The sequence below is a fragment of the Plectropomus leopardus genome, chromosome 8, assembly GCF_008729295.1.
Source record: "Plectropomus leopardus isolate mb chromosome 8, YSFRI_Pleo_2.0, whole genome shotgun sequence".
Taxonomy (NCBI): domain Eukaryota; kingdom Metazoa; phylum Chordata; class Actinopteri; order Perciformes; family Serranidae; genus Plectropomus; species Plectropomus leopardus.
The window spans coordinates 4,528,750-4,543,448 of NC_056470.1; the positions used below are offsets into that span (position 1 = coordinate 4,528,750).

A 14,699-nucleotide genomic window follows, 5' to 3' on the forward strand; every position below is an offset into this window, starting at 1 on the left:
CTTGCTCAACTTAGAACTAGGAGCACAGCCAGTTTGACCTGCCTCGAGCAGCAGATTCATTCCAGAGGTACATTTCAGAGTTTAGACTCCCAGTTCGTCCCTTCAGCTGCACATTCAGATCAAAGCTGTCATTCAGCCATCATGATTTGTTTCCCACTGGTGCTGACACAGCTTGTATATGTCTATATATGTGTGTGTGTGTGTGTGTTTATACATATATGCTATACATATACATACATAATTGCTGCAGAACTATTCTTTAGTAGAGAAACAATCATTATATATTTGCCTCTGAGTGAACAAGTTAAAACAACCACAATGTGTAGGAATATTGGATATATCTTTGATTGTGGCTCCTGGTAATCTGCCAGTGCCAAAACCATAAACTCTAAATAGAGATAAAGACGTTTTCTTTTGAATCAGTGATTATCATTAAATTTTATGTAGTTTATAGCAATATGAGTGTTTCACAACAAAGGGGAAAACCAAAATCACATAGAAATAAATGCATGCTACAAATGAAAAAATTTAATATGAAAATTAGTAAATTATAAATGTGTTTATATATGTGCCTTCAATTAATATAAAACCTTATTTTTTATCTCCACCTTATCATGTCAGTCTCAGATTATGCTCCATTTTTACAGAGGACACCTGTTGTGCAGGAAATGGCTCAGGCAGTTTGTGTGCAATCTTCTTCTTCTTCTTCTTCTTCTTCTTCTCCTTCTCCTTCTCCTTCTTCTTCTTCTTCTTCTTCTTCTTCTTCTCCTTCTCCTTCTCCTTCTTCTTCTTCTTCTTCTTCTTCTTCTTCTCCTTCTCCTTCTCCTTCTTCTTCTTCTTCTTCTTCTTCTTCTTCTTTTCTTCTTCTCTCTCCTCCTCCTTCTCTTTCTTCTTCTTCTTCTTCTTCTTCTTTTTCTTCTTCTGATCTGTGGGGAGTTGAAGGCATCTTATGTCATTTCTTTGTTGGGGGGAGCTGAGGCTCAATACTTTTCTTGGCTGAGAAATAATAACGTGAAAGTAAAACAGTTTTTAGTGTAAACATGTCTGCATGTTAAATTCCAATATAAATAAAGTATTATTATTAAATTATTATTATTATTATTATTATTATTATTATTATTATTATATTATTATTATTATTCACATATTTTTACATTTCACTGTGGATTTCAGGACCTCTAGTAGTGCTGAGGAGCTGTTTGTCTCATGCACAAGGATATGTGCATGCACGTGATGCTGTATGGTGTCCTACCAATAGTGTCATATTGTGATCAGGTTCAACTAATCAACAGGTGGCAGCAATGTGCATGTGAAGATCACAAGCTAATACATATAAATGTTAACAATACCGGACTCAAAAAACAACATTGAACATAAAGGTAACTTCTGTCTGTTAACACGAAAACTTCACAGAGCCTTTTAATTAAGTGATCAAAGGAACTATATATTCAACCACATTGATGTGTAAAAAAAATCAAATAAATAGATTAATTTTTCTCACTGATGTGTAATTATGTAATAACTTACACATTCGAGTCATTAGTTGTGTTTATCAGTTATGGAACTTTATAGTCAAGTAGTTGCAGCACATCTCTCTCACAAAATGTTTAGTAAACTGGACCATAGTGTCCCACTGGTTGTGGTTTATTACAACACAGCAGTTTCAAATTTCAGACCCAGCTGCAGCAGGTCTCCCTCTCAGCCTGCATCCCCACAGAGGGGACATGCGGCTGGACATTCGATCTGCAGTGGTGACTGACTGTATATTCAGTGGTACAGCTGATTTCAGAAGTGATAGCAACAGTATTAAAAATCAGTCTGATTAGACTTCACTGACATAAGTCTCTAGACTACACCCTGTCCCGTCTGTCCTCCTCTTTTAGACTGATTGACGTTTCTCTTTGTTTTCAATGTTGCCTGAACAGCATGACTTGTTCACCATTTGGTTTCCACTGCATGAGCTACAGCTATGATTTCATTGTGAAAATTAACTTCATATTATGGCACATAAGTAGTGTACATGTGGTGGTGTGGTGGGGTAGTGTGCTTTGGTGCATTTGATTTAGACATTTCATCTGATTGCACATTTTGGGCAGTTTCTTTTGTGTCCAGTAGTTTTTATACTATGTTAGGTTTATAAATACATTGGAAAAAAATTAAACTAAAGGGTTAACCTGTAAAATGAAAAATAAAGACCTGCTGGACACAGAGGTTGCCAATCTTTCTTTATTCTAAGGTAGATTGATGTATTTTTTTAAATACAAGGTAGTCTGCTTACATTTATATCTATTTTCTTACTTTTGTTTAATATGATTTACTGTGGTGTGAAAGGACAAGAGTTTTTATAGCACTGTAAAATGGCAATATTCATTAATAATTCAGTGTGATGGTAAGATAACTTTTAGTGCCTTCTTGGAAAATCATATGTGATCTATAAATTGACATTTGTGTTTCTGTACTTTTAGTTTGTAGTCAATTCCACACATTGATCTGTATATACATTGTAGCACATCAAAAATGATCAATTGACAGAGCCAAGCCAATTATAACTTCTACACTGTTGTAAATGCAAGTTAACAAAAAATATGATTTTTCATTTCTAAAAAAAAGTTGCCTTTTTTAATGGAGTACTGCAGTAATTTCTGTAACGTTGGGGACACATTTAAGAAAAAACAACAGAAATAATTAAAAGCAACAAGAGCAAAGACATTTTGATCTTTAGCCCTAAATATGGGTCTAGATCCATAAACATTGTATATTGTGCCTAAAAGTGTCTTTTCACATCCTCAGTACATCATGTAAGCTTTTTGTTCAATGGTCTCTTTGTGATCTCCCAGCCCGAGCTCAATTATTGTCTGAGGAGATACTAAACAGCTGTTTTCGCAAGCTGACTAGTTGTCCTTTTGTCTACTAAGTTGATCCATTTATGTAAAATTAGTGGCATGTCCCTTGAAAGTAAAGAATTCCAAGGCACCTCTGCCTTGTCTGCTTGTAGTGCTCACAGCCTAAGAAGAAATCAAGCACAATGACTGTTGGATTTGACCATACAGTACTGGAGTTAGCACTGAATCCTGTCAAAGGTCATGCACACTCACCTTCTCTCTGTTCTGTTGTTCTTTTCTGTTTCCAACAGATGTGAAGCTGTCCAAGAGGAGGCAGCCATTTGTGCCATATGCTCTGCGCAACCAGACAGGATGTACCATGTGGTTTGCTACTCTAACTACGACCCCCACAAGGTAGGTGTGGCCATAATCATCTCTAATCACTACAAACTGGAGATACAGCATGTTTGGCAGGTTTGAAGGATGACTGGACTTGTAAGCAAGTACACCAGGTTCGAAAATGAAAGTGCACTGACCTTTTTTTTTTCCTCGAATTGAGCAAAACAGCAAAATTATGTCATTGTGCAACACAATGATGTGTTGCACAGTGGTGATGTGGAGCACATTTCACATTTAAAGTTTTATGGGGTGACCTAAAATATTCTTAAAACAGTAATTACAGAAAAATATCTGACAATACCACATACTACAATTCACAACGGAAAATTTGGTAAGACAATTCTGGAGGAGAAAGTGTTTGAACAATGCCATTGTAATTTTATTAACATTGACAGTTTACCTTGTGGCAAAGCTCTGAGATAGGTTTTTGTTTTTATTTTAATTAGTACTAATTGTGGTATGAAGATGTGAAAGTGCAGACGTTTAGAAGTAAGAGGCATCTCTCCAGCAGAGAGTTCCAAGGGTTAAGGATAGAAACTGATCTCAGATACACTTTGTCCTCAGATAAAGCTGCTCACATGTTCCCCACAGGGTGGCACTGTCACACAGCAGCAGTGCAGACTCGATCTCAGATGTGCACGGTCCAGGAACTGATGACACTCACAATGTCAGCCAGTGGAGGGAGGTGCTGCCTGGGGAGGAGATTCCCTTTGAGTTCGAAGCCCGCGAGAAGCTCCGCCACAGGTACAGCTCTGATTCTGATTCTTTATTGAAAATGATATTGTTATTGAAACAGTTGATTGGTTTGACCATCAGTGTCACTGCCCTGATAACATTAACTTGGCAACAGTTTCCTTGACCGGCTGTCTGATATTTGGAATGGTTGTCATGAATAGATTAGCTTACAAGATGTTTCTGAGATGACGTTCCTGATGTTCAATCAGATGAGAAAGAAAAATTGATCAGCCAACAATATTGATCATATTTAAAACATTTAAAAAGCATATTCAATACAAAGCATTGGAAACAGTTCTGCATGGATAAATTGCAGGCACAGATTCTTACACACCAGTTTTCATGTCATAGTTTGAAGTCATGGTAGCTCGTAAAACTAACATATTTAAAGTATTAGTAAGAGTTACTTTGTGGCACCAGGCTACCTAAGGTCATACTATGGCTTCCACATATAGATCCAGGATTTCAGCGTTCGCTTAAGTACACTAATGTAAATACACACATCACACACACACACTCACAGATACTTGTAACAGAAGCACAGAAAATTTAAAAGTACATGTTAAGTATTGCAAACATATTAGATAAGATTTTTTGGTGACATCATATAAAAATTAACCCGTCAACGGTATGCATAAAGAATCTTTCAATTAAGGGGATAAAGTCTCTCTATCCTGTCAGATTTGGCTTTTATTTACCTGCCTTTCCCCTTTTCTGTTATACTTAAAAATTTTTAACTTAACTTAAAAAGTTTTGTTTATGTCAATTTTGGAAATAAAGGTCATAGTATAAGTAGGACATGACAACTGCTGCTAGTAGCATTAATTTAACAACTAAGCAGATACCAACATTTTTCTTTTTTTAATCAAAGCCAAGAGAAATGATAGCTAAAATCCATCTTTGGTTATAAAACATACATCTGTGTAGTGACGCTGAAATCTACTCTGTATTTCCTTCAATCATAATCAATGAAATTATTGTATTGTTCCCACAAATGCATTTTATAGATTATGATTTTGTGTCAGTGATCCCTTGTTGCCTCCTCCTCTGCAGACACACCCATGAGCTGAAGCTGCACCAGCTGCTGGTTCGGGTGTGTGGATGGGAGCAAGTCAAGCCGGTGTCTGTGGACAAAGTGGGCGTTTTCTTCCGTTATGCAGCTCCAGACAGAAACAACTCTTCCAATACTGTGAGCACAAGTCAAAAACTAAAATCCAAACTTCATGTCGCGAATGTTAATGATTTCAACAGACTGGCCTTAAATTTGACGTGAAGCCTCTCTCCTTGACTCTGTCACAGGTTGGCAGTCCTATTAGCAGAACCAACATCATCCACCCCCATGTTTATGTGAGTCTGCCAAGCTTCGTTTCTAAAGCAGTGAGCATTCAAAGTCAGCCATTGGAATAGAGTTTACTTCCACAGTAGCAGCTATATTGCTCAAAATACACAAGGAAACAAAATATTTGGCTCTAATAAAGATTGAGGCAAAAAATGAAAGAGCATAACAGAGAGAGATTTCCAATATAAAGACAGTTTTCAAATGTAATATTGTGTTTGATTCAGCTGCTTGGATAAGTTTTCAAAGTTATGTTTCTGAAAGATTCCAATGTGTCAAAGTTGGAAATGAGAGCTGTTACCCGTAACAGTCTGAATTAAATCAAGACAACCGACAGAAGTGTTGAGTTTAGATTTACTATAAATTTCAGACAGGTGAAGATCAGAAAACATTTAAATGTACATTCTCATAACACAGGGACTTAAGAATTGATCTGCTGTCTCTAACAATAAGAATATTAATGATAATTCAAATAAAAGCCTGGTTGGATGTCAGCAGCATTTCATGGAAGCAGTAGTTGAACAACACAGATCCTTAGTGTGAACTGAAACGATGACATTATATGGTGTATGAATCTCCTCGCCCCCTCAGTTCTCAGCCCTTCCTCCAGTCAGAGTGGTCTTCTCCATCACAATGGAGGGCAGTGCCAGGAAGGTCATCACTGTCCGCTCTGCCCTCATGGTGAAGAACCGGCTGGATGTTCCAATGGAGGTCAGACTAGACAGCCCCTCTGCTCCTGACAGTAAGACACTGCTCCATTTTATTTGGTTCCATTCCATTAGTTTTTATCCTTTTTTTTTTTTTTTTATTTCGTATTATTTGATCTTATTTATGTTGTATTGTGTCACTTAAATGTAGCTAATTGTGTGTCTGTGTTGGCAGAACCAGTGGTGTTGCCTCCTATCCTTCCTGGCCAGGCCTTGGCAGTCCCCCTCCACCTGACATCCTGGCGGCTGCAAGCTCGGCCCAAAGGCCTGGGCTTGTTTTTCTGTAAGGTTCCCATCCACTGGACCAGCGTGGAGCGACCTGGAGAGATCAGCAGCAGTAAGAGGGAGTGTCAGTCAGCAGACTTTGATGACAGCCTCAAGCGTAACTTCAGGTGAATACAGTCAGTGAATACAGAAGTCTTTTTCTTGGTTCTGGTCTTCCTCATGTCTTGCATCATTCCCTTCATTCCTCTGCATCTCACAGGTTTTGTGTGGTCATCAAAAAGGAGAACTACCCAGACCAGCAGCCTGCTAAGAGGATTTCTGGCAGTGCAAAGCAAATCTACCGTCAGCCGGGCCACACCATCTACTTGCTGCCCACCATGGTGCTGGCCAACCTCCTGCCCTGTGACCTCAACTACTACATCAAAGGAACTTCCATCAGAGGCTCATTGAAGCCTGGGAAAGAGGCTGTGCTTCACGCTGCCGACACCTCACAGAACATGGAGCTTGGTCAGGGCCAACATTCCCTTACAGGCTGCTATTTATTTCCTAAACATTTTCCTTGTCCTTACTCCTGGTTTCATGGTGTGTGTCCTTCAGGAGTCTTGCTGGAGAACTTCCCTGTTTGCAAAGAGCTGCTGATCCCTCCTGGGACTCAGAACTATGTGGTACGCATGAGGCTGTATGACACCAACAAACATCTGCTTTGCCTCACCATCCGCATCATCCTGCGAGCCCAAGGAGCACTAAAGATCCTGATCTCTGCCCCTTACTGGCTTATCAACAAGACGGGTAAAGTCAGCGCTTCTCCAGTGATGATTGATCACTGAATATTTTGGGAAAGTAACGTGTATGTGTGTGTGTGTGTGTGTGTGTGTGTGTGTGTGTGTGTGTCAAAATGTGATCCTGGTTACATCTGTTGTGGTGGGAACTACCAAGGCAATTTTGAGGGTTATGCCAGGTGTTTGTCCGTCCGTCTTTCTGTCTGATGCAGTGATGTAACTTTACAGGTATGTAGGGGGTTCAGAAGTAGGAGAGGGGCCATTAAGCCCGCTGTGAGATGATGTCTAGTTTTTATTTACTGCGGTACTACATTTAAAAAAAAAAACAATTCAGACGTTGCTGTCAGAGCAGGCTTCTCTGTTATCATTCCTTAAAGTCATGTTTTTTCCTCAGGTCTGCCGTTAATTTTCCGTCAGGACAATGGTAAAGCTGATGCAGCAGGCCAGTTTGAGGAGCACGAGTTGGCCCGAAGCCTTAGCCCATTACTTTTTTGTTACACTGACAAGGAGCAGCCTGCTATGTAAGTGTGTCACAAACCAGCCTCTCTGGTCCTCTCTCTTTTCCTGAGCACACACATCAGGATTAGATATGTCTTTGGTAATGAGCAGTTTTCTCCTGAACAGGCATCCTCCTGGTGTTTTTACTGACTGAGATTCATACTTTATTATTTTTACTGTACCTAGAAATTGGACTGCACACAAACACTGATGGCAACAGCCCCCTTAGGTTCAGTGACTTGCCCAAGAAATTGCTAACGTGCAAATGACAAAATCACCAACCCTATGATTAGAGGACAACTGGCTCTACTTTCTGAGTCACAGCTGCCACATCCTTTTTTTTCTACTTTTTCCCTATCTATCTTGTTGTCAGGTGCACCATGCGTATTGGGAAAGGCATCCACCCAGACGGAGTTCCAGGCTGGTGCCAGGGCTTCTCACTGGACGGAGGGAGTGGAGTCAGAGCAATTAAGGTTATCCAGCACGGGAACAGACCTGGCCTCATCTACAACATAGGTGAGTTGAATTAGAAACACAGGATCCACCCTGATCCTGATCTTCAGACCAAAGGATACATAGGCTTGGCATCAGGGGAAACCATTTTTTTATGCCTCAGCACTAGCAATAGCAGAGGCCAGAGGTATTATGTAATTGGGATCTCTGTCCATCTGTACATCTATACATGCGTCTGTCCGGCCAGACAGCACATTCTTGTAGATAGATAGATAGATAGATAGATATACTTTATTGATCTCAAAACTGAGAAATTGGGGTGTAGCAGTGCCATGCAGTAAGAACAAAGAGAATAAAGAGCAAACAGTATTAATAGAATATAAAGGAATACGCTTAAAAAAAACTAAAAAAAAACTAAGAGACTATACATATATACATGTGTAAAGTGCGGAACAGTATCTGAATAAATCAAAATAAAGTCAGCAGTGTAGAGTGACATGGCCAGAGTTTAAACAGCAGATAGAGGTGAGTTATTGTACAGGTGGATGGCTTGTGGCAGGAAAGATTTCCTGTATCTGTCCTTTCGACAGCGAAGCTGAATCAGTCTGTTGGAGAAGGTGCTCCGCTGTCGGTCCAGTGTGCGGTGGAGGGAGTGCATTGTTCATGATGGCGAGCAGTATTTTAAGTGTCCTCCTCTCCACCACAGTCTCCACGGCCTCCAGCCTGAAACCCACCACAGAGCCAGCTTTCTTAATGATTTTATTAAGTCTGTTGGTGTCACTGGCTCTGATGCTGCTACCCCAACAAACAGCAGCGAAGAAGATGGCACTGGAGACAACAGACTGGTAGAAGATCTCCAAAATCTTGCTGCACACATTGAAGGATCGTAGCTTCCTCAGGAAGTAGAGTCTGCTCATCCCCTTCTTGTACACAGCGTCAGTGTTAGATTTCCAGTCCTGTTGATCACTACACCCAGATATTTGTAGGCCTCCACCTCCTCCACAGTCTACCCCCGGATCTGTAAAGGCTGTGAGGACGTCCTCTTCTTCCTGAAGTCGATCAACATCTCTCTGGTCTTGTTAACATTCAGCCTCAGGTGATTTTGTTCAGACCACTCCACAAAGTTGTCCACCAGAGACCTGTACTCCCCCTCCTCTCCCTCTCTTATACACCCAACAACCACCGAGTCATCCAAGGTGCCCTCCTTGAAACTGTTTGTAGAGATCTTCTGTGTGTGAAGTATCCATGTTTTTTACATACATGGGTGTAAGCTATGAGTGCAACTTGACTGGTGTGAAGAGGCATAAAACTGTGTGGCAGTATATCTAATTTTAAATTGCTATATATATATATTATATAAATATAATAAAATATATGTATTTATGTGTAGCATAGTTCATGAAATTGCAGTTATTTATGATCAATTCTGATTAGTTTTCCTGCACACATATCTCATTTTGCAAAGGAATATAAGATAAATTAAATGGTGAGTCTCAGTACTTTATTATTATGTGATCAGAAATTCCTTCAGTTTTACCTCTGATGAGGACTCTAATAGTTCTTTTCTCTTAGTATTATCCCCTCTTTTATCATAATATTCTGCCCTCTTTTTAAACTTTGAGTGGAATGTTTGGTGCAAATCTGCAGCTTTTTGGCCATCATTCAGAATTATTTTTGCACTAAATCTGTAGTCCCTATTTCGTATTGGGGGCAGTTAATAGCACATATATTATCTTCTGACATAAAGCAGAACTCCCTCACTGCCAAACTGCGCTAGGATTTTTTGGCACTGCGATGCATTTACCAAAGATCTGTATAGCAGATATCTGGACATTTATTGTCCAGTTGTTGACATTAGATCTATAATATCTGTTCTACACACATCATCAAAACAAACTGTTTGTCTGACCTCCATTGTTCCCTGTCTAATCAACACAGGCATTAGTGTGCGGAAAGGAAAAGGACGCTACAGAGACACTCACATAGTGACGTTTGCCCCACGCTACCTGCTGGACAACCGCTCTACACACAAACTGGCCTTTGCTCAGAGAGAGTTTGCAAGAGGAAAGGTAAGGAAATAACTTAGAAATGAAGTGCTCACAGGGTGTTCTGATAGCCGAGAGGTTAAAACACACACCTTATACAGCGTCGCAGCATCAGTTCAGATTGGCTTATTTGCCCGCCAGGGTTGTTTTGAGGCTGGGCAATGGGTAGAAAATCAATTATCACAATATTTTTGACCAAATATCTCATATTGATATTGTGATGTTATTGTAGGTGTTGCGTTGAAGGTTAAACCCAAGTGCAGACACAGAGGCAGAGGCTTGGACTGGGAACATATGATAATGTATTAACATCCATTAGTTTTTATCTGCTTATCTGGGGCTTTGTTGTGGGGGTAGCAGGTTGAGCTAGGTATTCCAGAAGCCCCTCTCCACGCCAACACTTTCTAGTTCCTCCTGGGGGATCCTAACCAATCCCAGACCAAAGTATTCTGTGCTTACTTCAGGGCCTCTTATAGGAGGCGCCCAGGAGGGGTCCTGATCAGATTCCTAAACCACATCAGCTAGCCTCTTTCGATTTAAAAGAGCGGTGGCTCTACTCAGAGCTCCCTTTAGATGTCTTAGCTCCTCACCTTATCTCTAAGTCTGAGCCCAGACATCCACCAGAGCAAACTAATTTTTCCCACTTGTATCCTCCTTCTTATTCTTTCAGTCAGTACCCAAAACTCATGACCGTAGGTAAAGGCTGAGACGCAAAAGGACCAGTAAATCAAGAGCTTTGACTCAGCTCCCTCTTTACCACAACAGTCCAGCACAGTGCCTAAATGCTGACACAATGACAAATAACCTGTCTACATTATGCTCCATTCTACCCTTACTCATGAGCAAGACCCCAAGATACTGAAACTTCTGTACTTGGGGTCTACCTCTCTCCCAACCCAGAGGGGGCAATCCACTGTTTTGCAGCAGAGAACCATGGTGTCAGACTTGGAGGTGTTGACTCTAACGATGTCACACTGGGCTGTAAACCACCCCAGTGCATGCTGAAGGTCACGGTGTAATGAAGCCAACAGAACCAAATCATATGCATAGAGGAGAGACGTAATTCTGAGATCCACAAACTAAACCTCTTTCTACACCCTGCCCTGCCTTGAGATCCTGTCCATGAATATCACAAACAGGATTAGTGACAAGGGTCAATGCAAGCACCCATTTGAAACATGACTGACTCACACAATTCTCACTTTGGTTATACACTGACCGGATGGCTTGTTGCAACAACTCTGTATTTCTACAGTGCCCCCCACAGGAGTGTCTTGGGGACATGGTCGTTTTCATGAAAAATGCTGCAACATTGCAGCCATTGTGAACGGCCCATTGATCAACATGGGCGCTTAAAGGAAGCATGCTGAGTTCCATGAAAAATTGGACCAATTTGAATCTTCTGCCTTCCACCGTGGTGAAGCCGTGGTGACCTGGTGTTTTCTGACCCACAGTGTATTGGAGGTCTTCCCGGAGAACATGATCCGAAATACTGTCACGTGACTCCATCAAGAATGCTAACCATGAGCACTGTGGATGTGTTGTATACTCTAAAGCGGCAGAGACACATTCATTCAGGTTCTTTGAATGAAGTGATCTGTTTGTAATTAACGATTTTAAAACTGGAGCAACATCATTTTTATTGTGCTGCTTTTAAATGCCTTTCACAAGTATATAAAGCTTTGAACCCCACGCAAATTGACAAATTTCTTTTAAAACATGGAAAAAAAGGCAATTAGCAACTTAATAACAAATGTTTCATTAATGGCAGGAAATTAGTTGCTTTAAAAAAAATTAAAGCAAGGGGGGAATGTCTTTGGAAACAATAAACAATAAAGCAAGGGAAAAACTATGTTTATAATGATAAATAATTACATATTTAAAATTAATATAATTTATGAGCACTTTTTTCAGGTCATATCCTTGGTTGTTTTTTATTTTCTCCCTCTTTTTCATTTTTGTACTTATTTTCAGGCCGTAAGGCTAGGGCTAGGGTTACTTTTTACTAATTTCTTGCTAATTTTTTTTTGTCATTTCTTTTATTCATTGCTCATTGCCTCCTTCCCATGTTTTTGAAAGAAATCTAGCTAATTCACTCAGGTTTCAAAGGGTTAATAGCCCAAAATCTGGCCTGCATGATATAAGTTTATATTTAATTTGTCATGTCTATTATGCTTTTATTGAATGTATTTATTTATTTGGCATACATCCCACTGGACATTTTGTCTGTTGATAGTCCCATCAGTCAGAAAACTACGTGATATCGGCCGAAAGCCCGCATGCTGGCTAATGTTAGGTCTGATCCCCTGTCCGGGTCAGCAGTTCTCCTCCCCTTCTGAGAACAGCCTGAGAAAAAAACCTGATTGGCCTTTCTGAGGGTCTTCTGAGGATTTGCCAGAACTTCTTTTAGGCCAACTGAACTTCTCCCACACCTTTGTTGACCACCACAGCCACACAGGTTTACCTTTCTCCTGCTTCAGGAGACCCTGGGCCAACCAAACCCGAGAGGCTTCCTTCTTTAGCCTGGAGGACCTTTTCACTGCTGGTGTCCACAGACTGATATTACTGAGTTATTGCAACCAGAGTTTAAGGCATTGACGAGCAGAGGAGGTGGGTAAAACAGGGAAAACGGGCAGGGACCTGCACAGAGGGATTCCAGAGAGCAGGGGAGAGCTGAGCTGATCCACAGTAGTGTTGAGGCAGAGCAGGAGCCGGCATGAGGAGGCAGGTACAGCAAGAATGCTATAGGCAGAGGTATAACAAGAATGGGCAAAAGCTTAAAGCTACAGTTGGTAAATTGTACGTAAAAAACAACAACTATCTCATATTTGCTGAAATTGTCACCATATCCTGAAAGAAGTACATGAGACAGATGACCTGTGAGAAAGGTTATCTACCTCGCAAATGGCAATTGCTAGAATCTACTGAGGGGCACCAAAAATAACCAATCCAAGTGGAGGAGTCTCTAATGCAGCTGTTAGTCACTGTTCACCAACTGTGGTCAAACTAGGCAGAGAAATATTTTAGTGTACTGTTTAGTTGTATCACAAGAAAGTGATTAAGCTTCACCTGCAATGGGACAATAAAAATACAATATGACAGACATCATTGATGAAAACATTTGTTTTAGGGTACAGCCAACCCAGAGGGTTACATCTCCACCTTGCCGGGCTCTAGTGTTGTCTTCCACTGGCCTCGCAACGACTATGACCAGCTGCTGTGTGTGCGCCTCATGGACACCCCCAACTGCACCTGGTCTGGAGGCTTCGAGGTCAACAAACCCAAGTCCTTTCATGTCAACATGAGGTGAGCTAGATACACACTTTCCAGCACCAACTAATTTTATTTCCTCATAGCCATGGCTCTGTAAGCACCTGCTTACATCCATTGTTTACTTTCCTGTACAAATAGTACATCTTGATGGAAGAATTTACTGTATGCTGTATAACTCATATATTTTATCAGTTTCCTAACTTTGCTTACTTGAAAAATTGTGTTTAGATCATTTCAATAGCTTGAGTTAGCAATAGTTTATTATTAAGCTCTTGGGTTGAAAATGGAAGGTGAAGGGGCGTCCAGAAGCTTACCTGGCAGAGCGGGCGCCCCATATACAAAGTCTATGTCCTTGCCGTAGCGGCCGTAGGTTTGATTGCAGCCTCGGCCCTTTGCTGCATAACTTTGATTGATTGATTGATTGATTTGAACAGGGACACACTGGGGAACTGTTTCTTCCTGCGGACAGAGATCACTCTGAAGGGAGCCACCTACCAGATCTCTTTCACTGACACCGACCAGCTGCCTCCACCCTTTCAAATAGACAACATCTCTGAGGTGAGCTGCTGCTGTGACAGCTTCAGTAGAATGACCTGTTACTAAGGGGTGGACATAATTACTGAAGAAAAAAAGAGTCCTGTCACCAAGTAACTTACTGGTCTCCCAGTCCTCTCTCCATAAACTCCACGTTTTTGTGGTCTGGACATGACGAAAGTAACAGAAGTAGTTATGAAGAATTTAAAAAAAAGCTCAAGTCAATAAATGAATTATAATACTGAATAGATTGTATTGTTTGAACTCTTGCAGGTGCCTATTCAGTTCTGGCAGCATGGAGTGGCTGACATCCGGCTGCACACCGAGGTAAAGGCAGGCTCAGTCCTGGACTACGCCTGTGATGAACCCACACTGCCTCCCTACCTCACACTGACTGTGAAGGGAGCTGGATCTTCAGAGGTCACATCTGACATGAACTTCTTCAGAGAATACAACAAGCTCTACTATGAGAACTTCATCTACATTGCAGCCACACACACTTTCTCACCGTAAGGACCAACACCATTACTTACTAAAAATAATGTCCTTAAATATCACTACACTTTCGCCATACAAATCTTAAAGTCATAAAAATAAGCAGCACCATTTTGTTGATTCAGCAATGTTGAGAAAAGACCCGTTGGGAAAAAGCGTCTGGTGAGCTGTGCTGAACTGGTTCTCGATGTGGACACCAAGACTCAAAGGGTCATCCTGAAAAAGAAGGTAGTGTTTGGAATTTCAAATAATCAAGAATGAACAAAAGACTTCCATCTAAAATGTGTGTAAGATGGAAAACAAGAGGTTTCCATAAAAAGTCACACTGTTAGAGTGTTTTTAAAACTTGGAAATTGCATGGACTGTTTAAATTGTCATTGTTGTACAAGTTTAAAGAG

At 40.7% G+C, this 14,699-nt stretch overlaps 1 protein-coding gene across 1 annotated transcript in view; it reads left to right on the top strand.

The window, feature by feature from the left end:
- The window catches only part of LOC121946594 (vacuolar protein sorting-associated protein 13D-like), a 129,699-nt gene that overhangs the window by 82,616 nt on the left and 32,384 nt on the right, over positions 1–14,699 (top strand). The window contains 15 exon segments of the mRNA XM_042491235.1: positions 3,134–3,236; positions 3,813–3,965; positions 5,010–5,145; positions 5,256–5,303; positions 5,884–6,034; positions 6,175–6,391; positions 6,484–6,731; positions 6,822–7,013; positions 7,398–7,524; positions 7,875–8,017; positions 9,893–10,023; positions 13,130–13,305; positions 13,707–13,830; positions 14,080–14,315; positions 14,427–14,529. Coding sequence (XP_042347169.1) covers positions 3,134–3,236; positions 3,813–3,965; positions 5,010–5,145; positions 5,256–5,303; positions 5,884–6,034; positions 6,175–6,391; positions 6,484–6,731; positions 6,822–7,013; positions 7,398–7,524; positions 7,875–8,017; positions 9,893–10,023; positions 13,130–13,305; positions 13,707–13,830; positions 14,080–14,315; positions 14,427–14,529 — 2,288 coding nt within the window.